Source organism: Pongo abelii, chromosome 8, assembly GCF_028885655.2.
Source record: "Pongo abelii isolate AG06213 chromosome 8, NHGRI_mPonAbe1-v2.0_pri, whole genome shotgun sequence".
NCBI classification, from domain to species: domain Eukaryota; kingdom Metazoa; phylum Chordata; class Mammalia; order Primates; family Hominidae; genus Pongo; species Pongo abelii.
Window position 1 is genome coordinate 121318315 of NC_071993.2, and position 13747 is coordinate 121332061.

The window sequence follows — 13747 nt, forward strand, 5'->3', positions numbered from 1 at the left end:
ATGTTGCCCAGGCTGGTCTTGAACTGCTGAGCTCAAGCAATCCACCTGCCTTGCCCTCCCAAAGTGCTGGGATTACAGGTGTGAGCCACCGTGCCCAGCCAGGAATCTGCACTTTTTTTTTTTGATGGAGTCTTGCTCTGTCGCCCAGGCTGGAGTGCAGTGGCACCATCTCAGCTCACTGCAAGCTCCACCTCCTGGGTTCACACCATTCTCGGGCCTTCTCCTGCCTCAGCCTCCCGAGTAGCTGGGACTGCAGGCGCCCGCCACCACGCCTGGCTAATTTTTTAGTAGAGATGGGGTTTCACTGTGTTAGCAAGGATGGTCTTGATCTCCTGACCTTGTGATCTGCCCACCTCGGCTTCCCAAAGTGCTGGGATTACAGATGTGAGCCACTGCGCCTGGCCAAATCTGCACTTTTAAAAGGCATCTCCCCACCCTCCCCTGTGACTGTTATGCACACTAACTTTTTAAAAACAGCTTTATGGAGATATATTTTATATGCCATAAAGTTAACACATTTAATGTGTACAATTCAATAGTTTTGAATGTATTTACAGAGTTACGCAACTTTTACCCTATTCTAATTTTTGAACATTTTTATCACCTCACAAAGAAACCTTGTAAGTAGACATTTTTCCAAAGAAGATAGACAAATGGCCAATAAGTACACAAAAAGATTGTCAACATCATTAACTATTAAGGAAATGCAGATCAGAACCTTAGTGAGCTACCATGTCATAGCCACTACGATGGCTCAGAGACTGACAAAAACAAGTGTCGGTAAAGCTGTGGATAAAGTACAGCCCTCATCCATTGCTTGTGGGATTTGTAAGTGGTACCTGCCACATTGGAAAAAGGTTTGGCAGTTCCTCAAAATGTTAAACATAGATTTAGCATATGACCCAGCAATTCCACTTCAGGAGAGTTAAAAACACGTGCACACAAAAATAGTTGTATGCTACTGTTCATACCAGTGCTGTTTATAGCAGCTCCAAAACAGAAACAATACAAAATATCCAACTAATGCATGTATAAACAAAATGTGGTATATCCAAACAATGGAATACTGTTCAACTGTAAGAATGAACGAAGTACTGATTCATGGTACAGCACGGAGGAATCTTGAAAACATTAGGCTAAGTGATAGAAACCAGGCATAGCAGGTCACATACTATATGATTCCACGTTTTTTTTTTTAGGCGGAGTCTCGCTCTGTCACCCAGGCTGGAGTGCGGCGGTGCTATCTCGGCTCACTGCAAGCTCCGCCTCAGCCTCACGCCATTCTCCTGCCTCAGCCTCCCAAGTAGCTGGGACTGCGGGTGCCCGCCACCACGCCCGGCTAATTTTTTTTTTTGTATTTTTAGTAGAGATGGGGTTTCACCGTGTTAGCCAAGATGGTCACCATCTCCTGACCTCGTGATCTGCCTGCCTCGGCCTCCCAAAGTGCTGGGATTACAGGCGTGAGCCACCGTGCTCGGCCAACTTTTTTTTCTTTTTTTGAGATGGAGTCTCATTCTGTTGCCTTGGCTGGAGTGCAGTGGCGCGATCTTGGCTCACTACCACCTCCGCCTCCCGGGTTCAAGCGATTCTCCTGCCTCAGCCTCCTGAGTAGCTGGGACTATAGGCACCCGTCATCACGCCTGGCTAATTTTTGTAATTTTAGTAGAGACAGGGTTTTGCCATGTTGGCTAGGCTGGTCTTGAACTCCTGATCTCAGGTGATCCACTTGGCTTGGCCTCCCAAAGTGCTGGGATTAGAGGCATGAGCCACCACGCCTGGCCATGATTCTACTTTTTATGAAGTGTCTAGAATAGGCAAATCCATGAAGATAAAAAGTGGATTAGTCATTGCCAGGGGCTGACGGGAATGAGGAATGGCTGCTAATGGTACAGGGCTTCTTTTTGGGGTAAAGAATATGTTTTGGACTTAGATAGTGGTGAAGGTTGTACAGCTTTGTGAATATACTAAATATCACTGAATTGTACACTTTAAAAGTGTGAATTTTATGTTATGTAAGTTATATCAATAAGGTAGTTTAAAAAAAAATTTACCCATTATATGCAATATGCATTTTCAGAGGAAAAAGGCTGTTGGTTTAAGTTTAGGGCTAAAAGTCAAAGACCATTTGAGTGACTTTGACTCAAAGAATTCAGCTCTGCTCTTGTCTGAAAAACTAATCAAATCTCAAAGACTTGGTACAAAAAGGAGCAAGGAGCATTAGAGATCATCTAGTATGTTTTCCCTCCCTTATTTTACAGAGGAGGATATTGAGGCCGAGAACAAACAGGGGCCCTGGCCAGGATCAGTGGGTTACACTGCCAATCCAGTAGGCCCCACCCAGCTGTCCTTTCCCACCTCTCACCACGCTTCCTCTCCCACACCCCCCGGATGATTAGTTGAGCTGCTTTTCATCTGTGTTGAGGTCATAACTAAGGGCTTGAGAGCATTATTTATGACATATGAAATGGAGAGACACACTAAGATTGAGGACATTGAGGGTGGAGAATGAAGACTTCTTATGTGTCTGAACAAGGTCAGCTCTTCTGGGGCTGTGTGTGATTAGCACTTATGTTTCCTAGGACAACTGTAAGTGACAACAAACAAGGAAAGGAGGCACTGATTTTTGGCCCCAGTTGTGGGGTCACTGAGGACACTAAAAATGAAGACAGGCTGTTATGAATCAGAATGGAGGAACATGGGCCAAATGGGAGTGATGACCTCCCCGGGGCACTTTGTTCTTTTTCTACAGTGAAGTTTTGTTTTTAAATTTTAAACTTCTGGCCGGGCGTGGTGGCTCACGCCTGTAATCCCAGCACTTTGGGAGGCCAAGGTGGGCTGATCACAAGGTCAGGAAATCGAGACCATCCTGGCTAAAACGGTGAAACCCCATCTCTACTAAAAATACAAAAAATTAGCCGGGTGTGGTGGCGGGTGCCTGTAGTCCCAGCTACTTGGGAGGCTGAGGCAGGAGAATGGTGTGAACCCGGGAGGCAGAGCTTGCAGTGAGCCGAGATCGCGCCACTGCACTCCAGCCTGGGTGACAGAGCAAGACTCCATCTCAAAGAAAAAAAAAATTAAACTTTTGTAGGTACATAGTAGGTATATATACGTATGGGGTATGTGAGATGTTCTGATACAGGCATGCAATGAGTAATCATCATGTCAGGGAGAATGGGGTATCCATCCCCTCGAGTGACAGTGAAATGTTAGATGCTTGACTGATTAGGACAGCTCAACCCAAACCCAGGACACTTGCCTTTCCAGACCAAGGCAGTCCCCCAAAAGTATGTTTTCAGGTAGTGAAGAAACCACTCTGACAACCACCTTATTGCTACTTTGCAAGAAGTTTAAAAAACATTGCAGTCAAACCTTCCAACATTGCACCCCACGATGACATAAAATCAAGATAAGACCTGACTGGTGATTGGTTCCTGAATGCACAGAGCTCCTGGCCTGCTGGCTGCCCGGGCTTGCTCATTTCATTAATCTCATAGTAACACAACCCTGTGTTTACTATGACTGAATTTTTTGGACTCCCTCCATAGCTTTGTCTCCACTTTACCTTGGCACAAAACTGTTGATAGCCTTCCCTGGCCCCTTTCAAACCACATTAACGTTTAAATATGGCTTTTAGTTTAGTTAGAATTACAAAGCATTTTGTCCTTTTTTTTCCCCCTTAATATTATTTGGTATGTGCTTTTACATAAAGCTGTATTATTTTTCATGTTGATCGTTTTTAATGATTATTTAATAATCCAAGTTCAGCTATCACAATATATTTAATTATTCTCCTAAAAGGTAACATTTAGGTTGATTCCAGAATTTTTGTCTATTGCTGAAAAAAAAGCTGTAATCAATATCCCTGTACCTACAGTGGGTTTTCTTTTCTTTTTTTTTTTTTTTTGTTTTGGGATGGAGTTTCGCTCTTGTCACCCAGGCTGGAGTGCAGTGGCATGATCTCAGCTCACTGCAACCTCTGTCTCCCAGGTTCAAGTGATTCTCCTGCCTCAGACTCTCCCAAGTAGCTGGGATTACAGGCACCCGCCACCATGCCCGGCTAATTTTTGTATTATTAGTAGAGATGGGGTTTCACCATCTTGGCCAGGCTGGTCTTGAACTCCTGACCTCAGGTGATCCACCCGCTTCGACCTCCCAAAGTGCTGGGATTACAGTTGTGAGCCACCACGCTGGCTGGGTTTTCTTATGAATTATTATTGTTAATGTTAAGACAGGGTCTTTCTCTGTCACCCAGGTTGGAATGCAGTGGGGAAATCTCAGCTCACTGCAACCTCCGCCTACCTGGTTCAAGCGATTCTCCTGCCTCAGCCTCCTGATAGCTGGGATTACAGGCCCCCGCCACCACACCTGGCTAATTTTTTTTTTTTTTTTTTTTGTATTTTTAGTAGAGATGAGGTTTCGCCATGTTGGCCAGGCTGGTCTCAAACTCCTGACCTCAAGTGATCCGCCCACCTCGGCCTCCCAAAGTGCTGAGATTACAGGCATGAGCCACAGTGCCTGGCTTCTTACGAATTATTTTTCTTAGTCTGTTTCATGGCCTGCTGACATCAGAATGACCTGCAGGAAGGTGAGGGAGGAGGGGAGGGAGTGCTGGTTTGAAATCTAGATTTTCAGGCCAGGTTACAGACCCACCAATTTGGACTGTCAGGGAATAGGACCTGAAAATCTACATCATTAAGTCTCCTGAGAGATTTTTATGAACACTAGAATTTGAGACTAGACTCAAAAGATAAACTTCTTACAGTAGGCTGCTGTGGGTTCATTTTGGTAACAGCCACCCGCTAGGTCCTCAGAGGTGCTAGACCCAGCATTTCACCCTCTAACAATACTATTTCTTTCCCCTTTTAACATGGAAGGAAACTGGGACTCAGGTCAAATAACTTTTCCAAGTTTACCTGCTAAGATATTTCAGAACTAATATTTGAGCCCCTCCACCTCTGGAACTCATGTTTTTAATTACTTGTCTGCACTGATAGCAAAATGTTTTGATTCCAACCCTCCCACCCACCCCCCTCCAAAAGTTCATGCGTGGCAATCATAACCCCCAAGACAGTAGCTGATCTGTGAACCTTCAACTTGCAACCTAGTTTAGTTCAATTTGAGAGAAATTAGAAAAATTCTGGTGAGACTCTGGCCTCAGAGCCCCCAGTCTGGGTTCAAGTCCTGCCTTCACCACTCATGAGCGGCATAACCTTAGTTTAGACCCTTCTCTGGACTCTCCTATTCCAGAGAGCTGTGGTGAGAATTATATGGGAATATGCTAAGCATATATAAGTAAACATAGGTTGAGCACAGCGCCTGGCACACGCTAAGTGCCCAGGAAATATTAGCAGTTACTATCACTGTTCTCTGAGTGGGGTTTCCTTGTTTGTTAAATGTATAAATAGACCCCGAGCTCAGAACAGACTCTTAGGCAGAAGTGTTTCCTGGAGTAAGCGGAGGGATTAATTTTTTTTTTTTTTTTTTTTTTTTTTGAGACAGAGTCTCGCTCTGTTGCCCAGGCTGGAGTGCAGTGGCGCGATCTCGGCTCACTGCAAGCTCCGCCTCCCGGGTTCACGCCATTCTCCTGCCTCAGCCTCCGGAGTAGCTGGGACTACAGGCGCCCGCCACCACGCCCGGCTAATTTTTTTGTATTTTTAGTAGAGACGGGGTTTCACCATGTTAGCCAGGATGGTCTCGATCTCCTGACCTTGTGATCCGCCTGCCTCAGCCTCCCAAAGTGCTGGGATTACAGGCATGAGCCACCGCGCCCAGCCAAGCGGAGGGATTTCTTCTCACTTCTCAGAGGTCAAGCCATGGGGAATCTCACCTTACCTTGGTCGCAAGCCAGCAGACAGTTTTCTTGTGGGAACCCTTAACAGGGTGCTGAGGTAGAGAGCGTGACAGCATTGGTATCACTGTGCTGAGCAACGTGAAGGGTAAGTACTGTCAGGCCTGTGCAGTGGGCAGCCTGGGCTCTCATGTCCCTGAAACTTAATTTCTCTATAACCACAGGCTGATGGTTGTGAAGAGGGAGGCCCAAACCCATTAGAAAATCTGGATGGGCCAGGGGCAGTGGCCCACGCTGTAATCCCAGCGCTTTGGGAGGCCAGGGCGGGCAGATCAACTGAGGTCAGGAGTTTGAGACCAGCCTGGCCAACATGGTGAAACCCTGTCTGTACTAAAAATACAAAAATTAGCAGGGCATGGTGGTGAGTGCCTGTAGTCCCAGCTACTCGGGAGGCTGAGGCAGGAGAATCGCTTAAGCCCAGGTGGTGGAGGTTGCAGTGAGCTGAGAGTATGCCACAACACTCCAGCCTGGGTGAGAGAGTGAGACTCTGTCTCAAAAAAATAAGAAAACAAAATCTGGCTGGAACCCAAGCCTTCCCCTGAAGGTGGTAGATGGAAAGGAAAAACAGTTTAACTCTGAAGGGGCCAAGGGCAGACCCCTGTGAGAAACAGAACAGAGTATGGGGAACAAGTACTTTTTCTTTTCACCCCTGAAGCTGTGAGCCTGTAGGAGTGGTAACGATCAGATGGACCACAAGGGAGGGGAGGCTTTGGGGAAAGAAGGCAAGGACTGGTTGAGAACCTCAGGATCCAAGAACATAGCCAGGAGGTCATAGGGCTCACTGGCCAGTGGGTAGAGGCGCAGGTTGCTTCAAAGCCACCGAAGCACCTTGGCTTTGGATGAGAAGAAAGTCTTATGAGCATTTAAGCAGGACAGTTTAGAACAGGGGTTGGCAAACTTTTTCAGTAAAAGGTTGTATAGTACATAATTTTAATTTTCAGGCCAATGGTCTCGGTGTAGACAGTACATAAATCAGTGGGTGTGGCTGTTTTCCAATAAAACTTTGCAAAATGGGCAGCAGGCCAGATTAAGCTGAGCCCTGGAGAGGAAAGAGCATCAGCTTCAAATTCAGCCAGACTGGGCTTAAACTCCAGTTCCGACCTCCACTAGCCAGATGAGAGTCAGGTGCCTTCACGAGTATGTAACTATCTGTTTAAGAACTTGGGCTTTGGAAATGGAGGACCCTGGGTTCAAGTCCTGCCTTCACCACTCATGAGCGGCATAACCTTAGTTTAGCACCTTCTCTGGACTCCTCTATTCCAGAGAGCTGTGGCGAGAATTATATGATAATATGCTAAGCATATACAGATAAACATGGGTTGAGCACAGCGTCTGGCACATGCTAAATGCCCAGGAAATATTACCAGTTATCACTATTCTCTGAGTGAGGTTTCCTCATTTGTTAAATGTGGGTGAGATTAGTACCTTTTACCATGGATGTAAGGATTACATTCCGTAACGGGTGTGTGTGTGTGTGTGTAGTGTCTGGCATGAAGTAAAATGTCAGCGCTAATATTATCCTTTAGAAATGGAAGCCATTCTGCCCTCCCAAGAGCCCTGGAGGAACACTCTTTTTAAACACAGAGCTCTTTGGTGAAGGAAACAGTATTAGTGGAAATCAGAATCAGGTTGGTGGTCTTGGGTATCTAATGTGTGATCCAGCAGGGTGTGAGAAGAGTTGGGGGCGCTTGGGAGTCAGTGGCATGGGTGTAGTCTTCCTCTTTGAAGATTCATCCATGTTGGTATGCTCTGTTTTTCTTTGATAAGCCCATTGCACAAGCCAAGCTCTGCTCACTAGCTCCAGAACACAGGTTGCATTGCTCACCTGTGTCTTTGCTTTAACCACTTCCTGTAATCAGAATGGCCTCTTCCTTTCCTCATCAGCTGATTCACCTAGACCCCATTTAAAAGCTCTTTCCTCTCTGAAGCCTGTTCCCTGACAGCTCACCTCACAATGAATCTGCTCCTCCGAATTCCTATTATTTGCGTCCTTGCATTCCTGTTTACTTGCTGTCTTGTAGATCCCATTTCTTCAACTAGACTGGGAGTTCTTTAAGGGGCGGGATCGTGGTTATACTTCCTGGTCTCCTTTTCAGTATCTTCCCTCTAGTGGATCCACAGTAAATACTCACGGGTTGAAGAAAGGTAAGTGAATTTTTAACCCATGCAAATGTCAATATATATATATTGTAGGCAAGACTGTTAATTCTAGGAATTGTCAGCTCTTGTTGACATTTTTTAACTTTATGGAGCACCGCAAAGAAAACTGCCCTTTAAGAGCTTGCTTACGTTAGAAAGCAATAAAAGTGAAGAATATTCTAGGCCTGGTCCATAAATCCTTCCCAAGCACAATCTTCATGCTCTTTCCTTGTCTTCCTGCTGCATGGAGAGCATTTTGAGGACTGAGGGGAGGGTGGAACCACAACATGAAAGGAGCCTGGATTCTTGAGTAGCTGCTTGGAGGGGAGCCAACCAGGAGAGATGCCTGGGCAAGAGGACTTATGTCAGACTTGCATGAGAAATAAAACCACACACACACACACACACAAACACACACACAGCAGGTAATGCCCATGCCTCTTGTCAGTTGGATGTTTTCACATTAGAAGAATGACCATAGTTAGGGCTGAATTAAAGGTAGGCATTGCCTTACTTTATGGTTGGTACAATCTGAGTGTAAATGTGTTTCCCATCTAGAGTCTGTGGTTAGTCACTATTTCAGAATAATGCTCCCACAGGGTTTTCTCTGTGTGTACAGTTGATAACCACAGTAATTCCATCAGCCTCACATTGTTGATCATGTTTGGATGGGCTACCATCCGCTGAATGGTTTGGCTGCAACAGGGACTGACTCACAATTCAGTAACCTAAAATCCACTGTAGTGAGTCATTATTTTCTGTCCAGCTGACACTCAAAGCTGGCAGTCCCATCTCCAACAGGATGCTTACAGGAGCCTCCTAATTTGAGATTTAGCAGAGATCCTGCTCTGGGATTCCTGTCACTGAGCTGTGAGGATGAGAGAATCTCAAGCCTCTCATCTATTGGCATCCCGATGAGATGGGACCCCTGTAACCTGCCCTGATCTGGAGGTGGTCAGACAGCTCAGCCTTCCAGCTCCCAACCCTGAATTTGGACATGGCCCACAAAGGCCTGGATCACAGAAAAGACTCTCATCACACCCTTGCCTTGAAGCCCTGTCCTTCACTCTTATGGGTCCTTCCTCACACAGTTTTCCTCAGCTCAGTTATCTGCTTTCCCAACCCAAGATGTTGAGCTGTAACAAGAAGGAGATGATGCAGGGATGAGGAGATGGGAGGCAGGTGTTAGACAAATGACAAGAGCTGTCGGCCCAGAGTCATCACTCGGGGAGGAGAAAAACACACCCAACACACAAAGAATGACATTATTGTAGAATATAACAGAGATGTACAGGCTGAAAAGTGCATGGAAAAAATAATTTCTGTTCATTGTTGTGGTTTAGATGGTAGAACTATCACTTTCAGCCTCTGCTAGGAGAAAGCTAATAACGGAAGAGCTCATCGATTTCAGACTCTTATCCCAACTTCACCTCCCCACATCATTCACTTTTCTTCTTTCTTTTTTCCTTCTGGGTGTGCACAGAGGAGGGCGCACGGAGACAGGACTTGCTCTGAAATACCTTCTGCACAGAGGGTTCCCTGGAGGCAGAAATGCCTCTGTGCCCCAGATCCTCATCATCGTCACTGATGGGAAGTCCCAGGGGGATGTGACACTGCCAGCCAAGCAGCTGAAGGAAAGGGGTGTCACTGTGTTTGCTGTGGGGGTCAGGTTTCCCAGGTAAGAGCCTCAGTCACCCTGGATCAGCCCTCAGGTGGTCAGCCTGGGGATCGTGACATGGCCATGGGAAGGGAGGGGACTGGAAGAGCCGTCCGGGTCCTTCTCTGGATCTGTCTTTTCGTCACTTTGCCATTTTGACTCCAGTGCACAGGAAGCTCCAATCTTTGGGAGCCTAAGTATTTGCATTGATTTTGGTTTTGTTTGAAAACTCGGTTGCAAGTGCAAGAAACTCTGCTGAAATTTATTTGGGCAAAAATGGAAATTCATGGAGTGATCTCATTCACTGGGTGGGATGGGGGTCCCTCAGGGTGTGCAGGAGCCAGGGACTTCAGTGTCATCAGGATTCTTCCACATATCTCTGCTGTTCTCTGTCTGTTGCCTCCTCTCGTACCCTGACTTTATTAGGAAGCTGGAACTGGAGCTGTGGACGGTGCCCAGCTCACGTCTTCAGAGCTCCACCCTGGAGAGAAAAGACCCCTTTCCACAGTTTAACAATCCAATAAAATATTCTAATCAGCCTGAGGCAGAGCCCACTCTTGGGGCCAAGGGAGTGGGAGTCTGACTGGCCACTCCCCCTTTACCCCATTTGTCTAGCTGCTGGGTAAATAGGCTTTCCTAGAAGAGAGGAGGGTACAGATCCTTAATGCTCTCAAACCAAAAAATGGACGTCACCTATGCCATGGACCAATAGTTATTGTGGGTGTTAAGTGAAATGACTCTGTTCTGGGCACTGTGTTTGCACACAGAAATCTCTTTATTAATTTTAGCACATTATTTAATTTCTCAGTTAATAAATCTAGGGTTGTCTTTCTCATGCTGGGCATTATTCTAGGTGCTTAGAATACAGAGACAATAATACAAAGTCCCTGCCCTCATGGAGTTTCCATTCTCGGAAAGGAACTAGATAATAAATAAATACATAATATAATTTCAGATGGAAGTAAAATGCAAAAGGGAAAAATAAAGTAGGGTAAGAGGCTGAAGAATGATGGGGAATAGAGAGGAAAGCTATTTTAGATCAGGAGGTCAGTCAAGGCTTCTTTGAGAAATTGATTTTTGAGCAGAAACTTGAGTGAAGTGAGGAGTAAGCCTTCCAAATATCAAGGGAAGGCAGGGCAAGACAGGCAGGTGGATGGCAAGTGCAAAGGCCCTGGGGCAGCAGGTAGGCTGGTGAGTTATACGAAGGAACAGCCAGATGGCCAGGGAGGGGCGGAAGCCCAGCAAGCAAGTGGCAGAAACACAAGAAGTAAGGGTGGAAGAGCCAGGAGTCAGCCACAGAGACTTGGTGGGCATGGAGAAGATGTTAGAGTTTATTGTGAGTAGGATGACAGCCTTTGGAGGGTTTTAAGCGGGGGAATGATATCTTCAGAGAATCACATTGGCTTCTGTGTACGAAATAGACTGACAGGATAGGGGTGGGAGAGGACATAATAAGGGGAGAGGGGAAACTGATTAGGAGGCCTTTGGCATGGCTCACGAAAGAGATCATGGTGGCTCCTAGAGGGAAGCAGCAGCAGCTTCGACTTAGGATATGTTTGTTTGTTGTTTGTTGCTGTTTTTGAGACAGCCTCGCTTTATCACCCAGGCTGGAGTGCGGTGGCGCGATCTCAGCTCACTGCAACCTCCGCCTCCTGGGTTCAAGCGATTCTCATGCTTCAGCCTTCTGAGTAGCTGGGATTATAGGTGCATACCACTACATCTGTGCACGCCACCACACCTGGCTCCTTTTTTTTTTCTTTTTAAATAGAGATAGGGTTTCACCATGTTGGCCAGGCTAGTCTTGAACTCCTGGCCTCAAGTAACCCACTCGTCTCAGCCTTCCATAGTGCTGGGATTACAGGCGTGAGCCACTGCGCCTGGCGTTGGCTTAAGATATGTTTTGAAGGCAGAGCAGTGAGCGGCCGCCACTGAATTGGAGGTGGGTGTGTGAGAGAAGAATTGAGGATTTTGACTTGAGCCCCAGAGTGAACAGTGGTGCCATCTCCCGACATGGGAAAGATGACAACAGGGGAAGAGCACGGGACATTGTGTTCTGTTTCAGACAGAGGAAGTTTGAGGTGCACATTGGACAGCTCAGTGTGCGAGCCGAGCAGACAGTTGGGTGTGAGAATCTGGAGCACAGAGGAGGGGACGGGCATGGAGATTGAAATTTGAGGTGGTTTTTAAATCTGATATAAGGTCATCTGGGTAGTGGGGACAGGGAGAGAAGACGACCAACGGCCAGCAAGTGCAGGTCGGAGAGAGGAAGAAGATAGAATGATGGAGACTAAAGAGCGGCCAGTAAGGTGGGGACATCCAGGATTGTGCCATGTCCTGGAAATGGTGATGACATCATTGTCATCAGTCATTGTGATCAGCAAGTTGGCATTTAACACAGCCTGCCTTAGCCTTCATTGACTCATTTTGTCTTCTCAAATATAGGCAGTACAAACTCCTGGAGAGAGGAGAGAGGGACTTTGCCTCATGGCCCTCTGCCCGCCGTTTCCCACATTGTGCCAGACACAGTGCCTTGGGCATAACCATTGCCAAAGATTTGTCCATGAGGGTTGAACCTACCACATGGTGGGAATCCCTGTCTCCTTCCAGTGCTTTCTTCTTCAGCAGGTAGCTGGAACAGTGCCTCTCAAACTGTCAGGACCAGTTTCCCACCCCCCACCCCCCCAGATATACCATGGACTGATAACTTTTTAAAACTACAATAAAAATGAGGCCAGGCATGGTGGCTCATGCCTGTAATCCCAGCACTTGTGGGAGGCCAAGGAGGGTGGATTACTTGAGGTCAGGAGTTTGAAACCAGCCTGGCAAACATGGTGAAACCCTATCTCTACTAACAATATAAAAATTAGCCAGGCATGGTGGTGGGTGCCTGTAATCCCAGCTACTCGGGATGCTAGGACAAGAGAGTCACTTGAACCCAGGAAGCAGAGGTTACAGTGAGCCGAGATTACGCCACTGCAGTCCAGCCTGGGTGACAGAGGGTGACTCCGTCTCATAAAACAAAAAAGAATTAATTAGGGGAAAAATGAAATAAACACAATATAAATTCAAATGTTTATTATTTGATTCAGCAGACATAAAATGACTGTCTCATCGCTGTCCAGTTAGTTTGTCAGTGCTTCCTCTCAGTGTCTGTGCTTGTCCCTCTGCACCAGTGTTTAATGCTTAGGGAGCTGCTCTGCCCACCCATTGCTCTTTGAGCAGCGCTGGCCTAGAGATGTGAGAAGCCATTCCTTGGGAGGGGGATGGTCTGAGCTGAGGGCCATGTAGGGCTCCCAGGACCACCTGACCCACCCCTCCTCACTCCCACTGAAGGGCTGAGTCACTGTTGGCCACTGGTTCTCAACGTGTGCTCCCTGGACACAGTATCTTCATCACCTGGGAGCCTGCTGGAAACGCACAGCCTGGGGCCCCACACCACTGAATCAGAAACTCAGAGTCAGAGAGCCTTGGTCTGCCATTCATCCTGCCTTCAGTGCCTCTGATGCCCACCAGAGTTTGAGGGTCACTGCCAAGGGCAGCATGAAACTCTACAAGCAATAAAGCAAAAAACTGATACTGGTTCAGTCTCTTTTCTACTTTTATTTTTTTGAGACAGGGTCCCACTCTGTCACCCAGGCTGGAATGCAGTGGCACGATCATGGCTCACTGCAGCCCTGACCTCCTGGGCTCAAGTGATCCTCCCACCTCAGCCACCCAAGTAGCTGAAGTAGCTGGGAATACAAAAGTCTGCCACCACACCCAGCTATTTTTTTTTTTTTTTTTTTTTTTTTTTTTTTTTTTTTTTTTTTTTTGTAGAGACAGGGTTTCACTGTGTTGCCCAGGCTGGTCTCAAACTCCTAAGCTTGAGGGATTCTCCCGCCTTGGCCTCCCAAAGTACTGAGATAACAGGCGTGAGCCACCGCACCTGGTCTCTTTCCCCCTTTTGAGCCTCTTTGACAGTTCGCAGCTCTGGCTCAGCATCTGAATTACCTGGCAGCTTGTAAGAAAGTCCATTGCAGGGCTGGGAGGCTCCGGCTGGCAACACTGCCTACAGACTGGCTGTGCAACGCCTCCCCTGTGCACACGTGCCCTCAGGGCTCATT

The 13747-nt window shown here is 46.9% G+C and overlaps 1 protein-coding gene across 1 annotated transcript in view; it reads left to right on the forward strand.

Moving 5' to 3' along the window:
• VWA2 (von Willebrand factor A domain containing 2) overlaps window positions 1-13747 on the forward strand; it is a 59359-nt gene that overhangs the window by 26965 nt on the left and 18647 nt on the right. The window contains exon 6 of the mRNA XM_024254030.3: window positions 9471-9665. Coding sequence (XP_024109798.3) covers window positions 9471-9665 — 195 coding nt within the window. The remainder of the gene's footprint in view (window positions 1-9470; window positions 9666-13747) is intronic.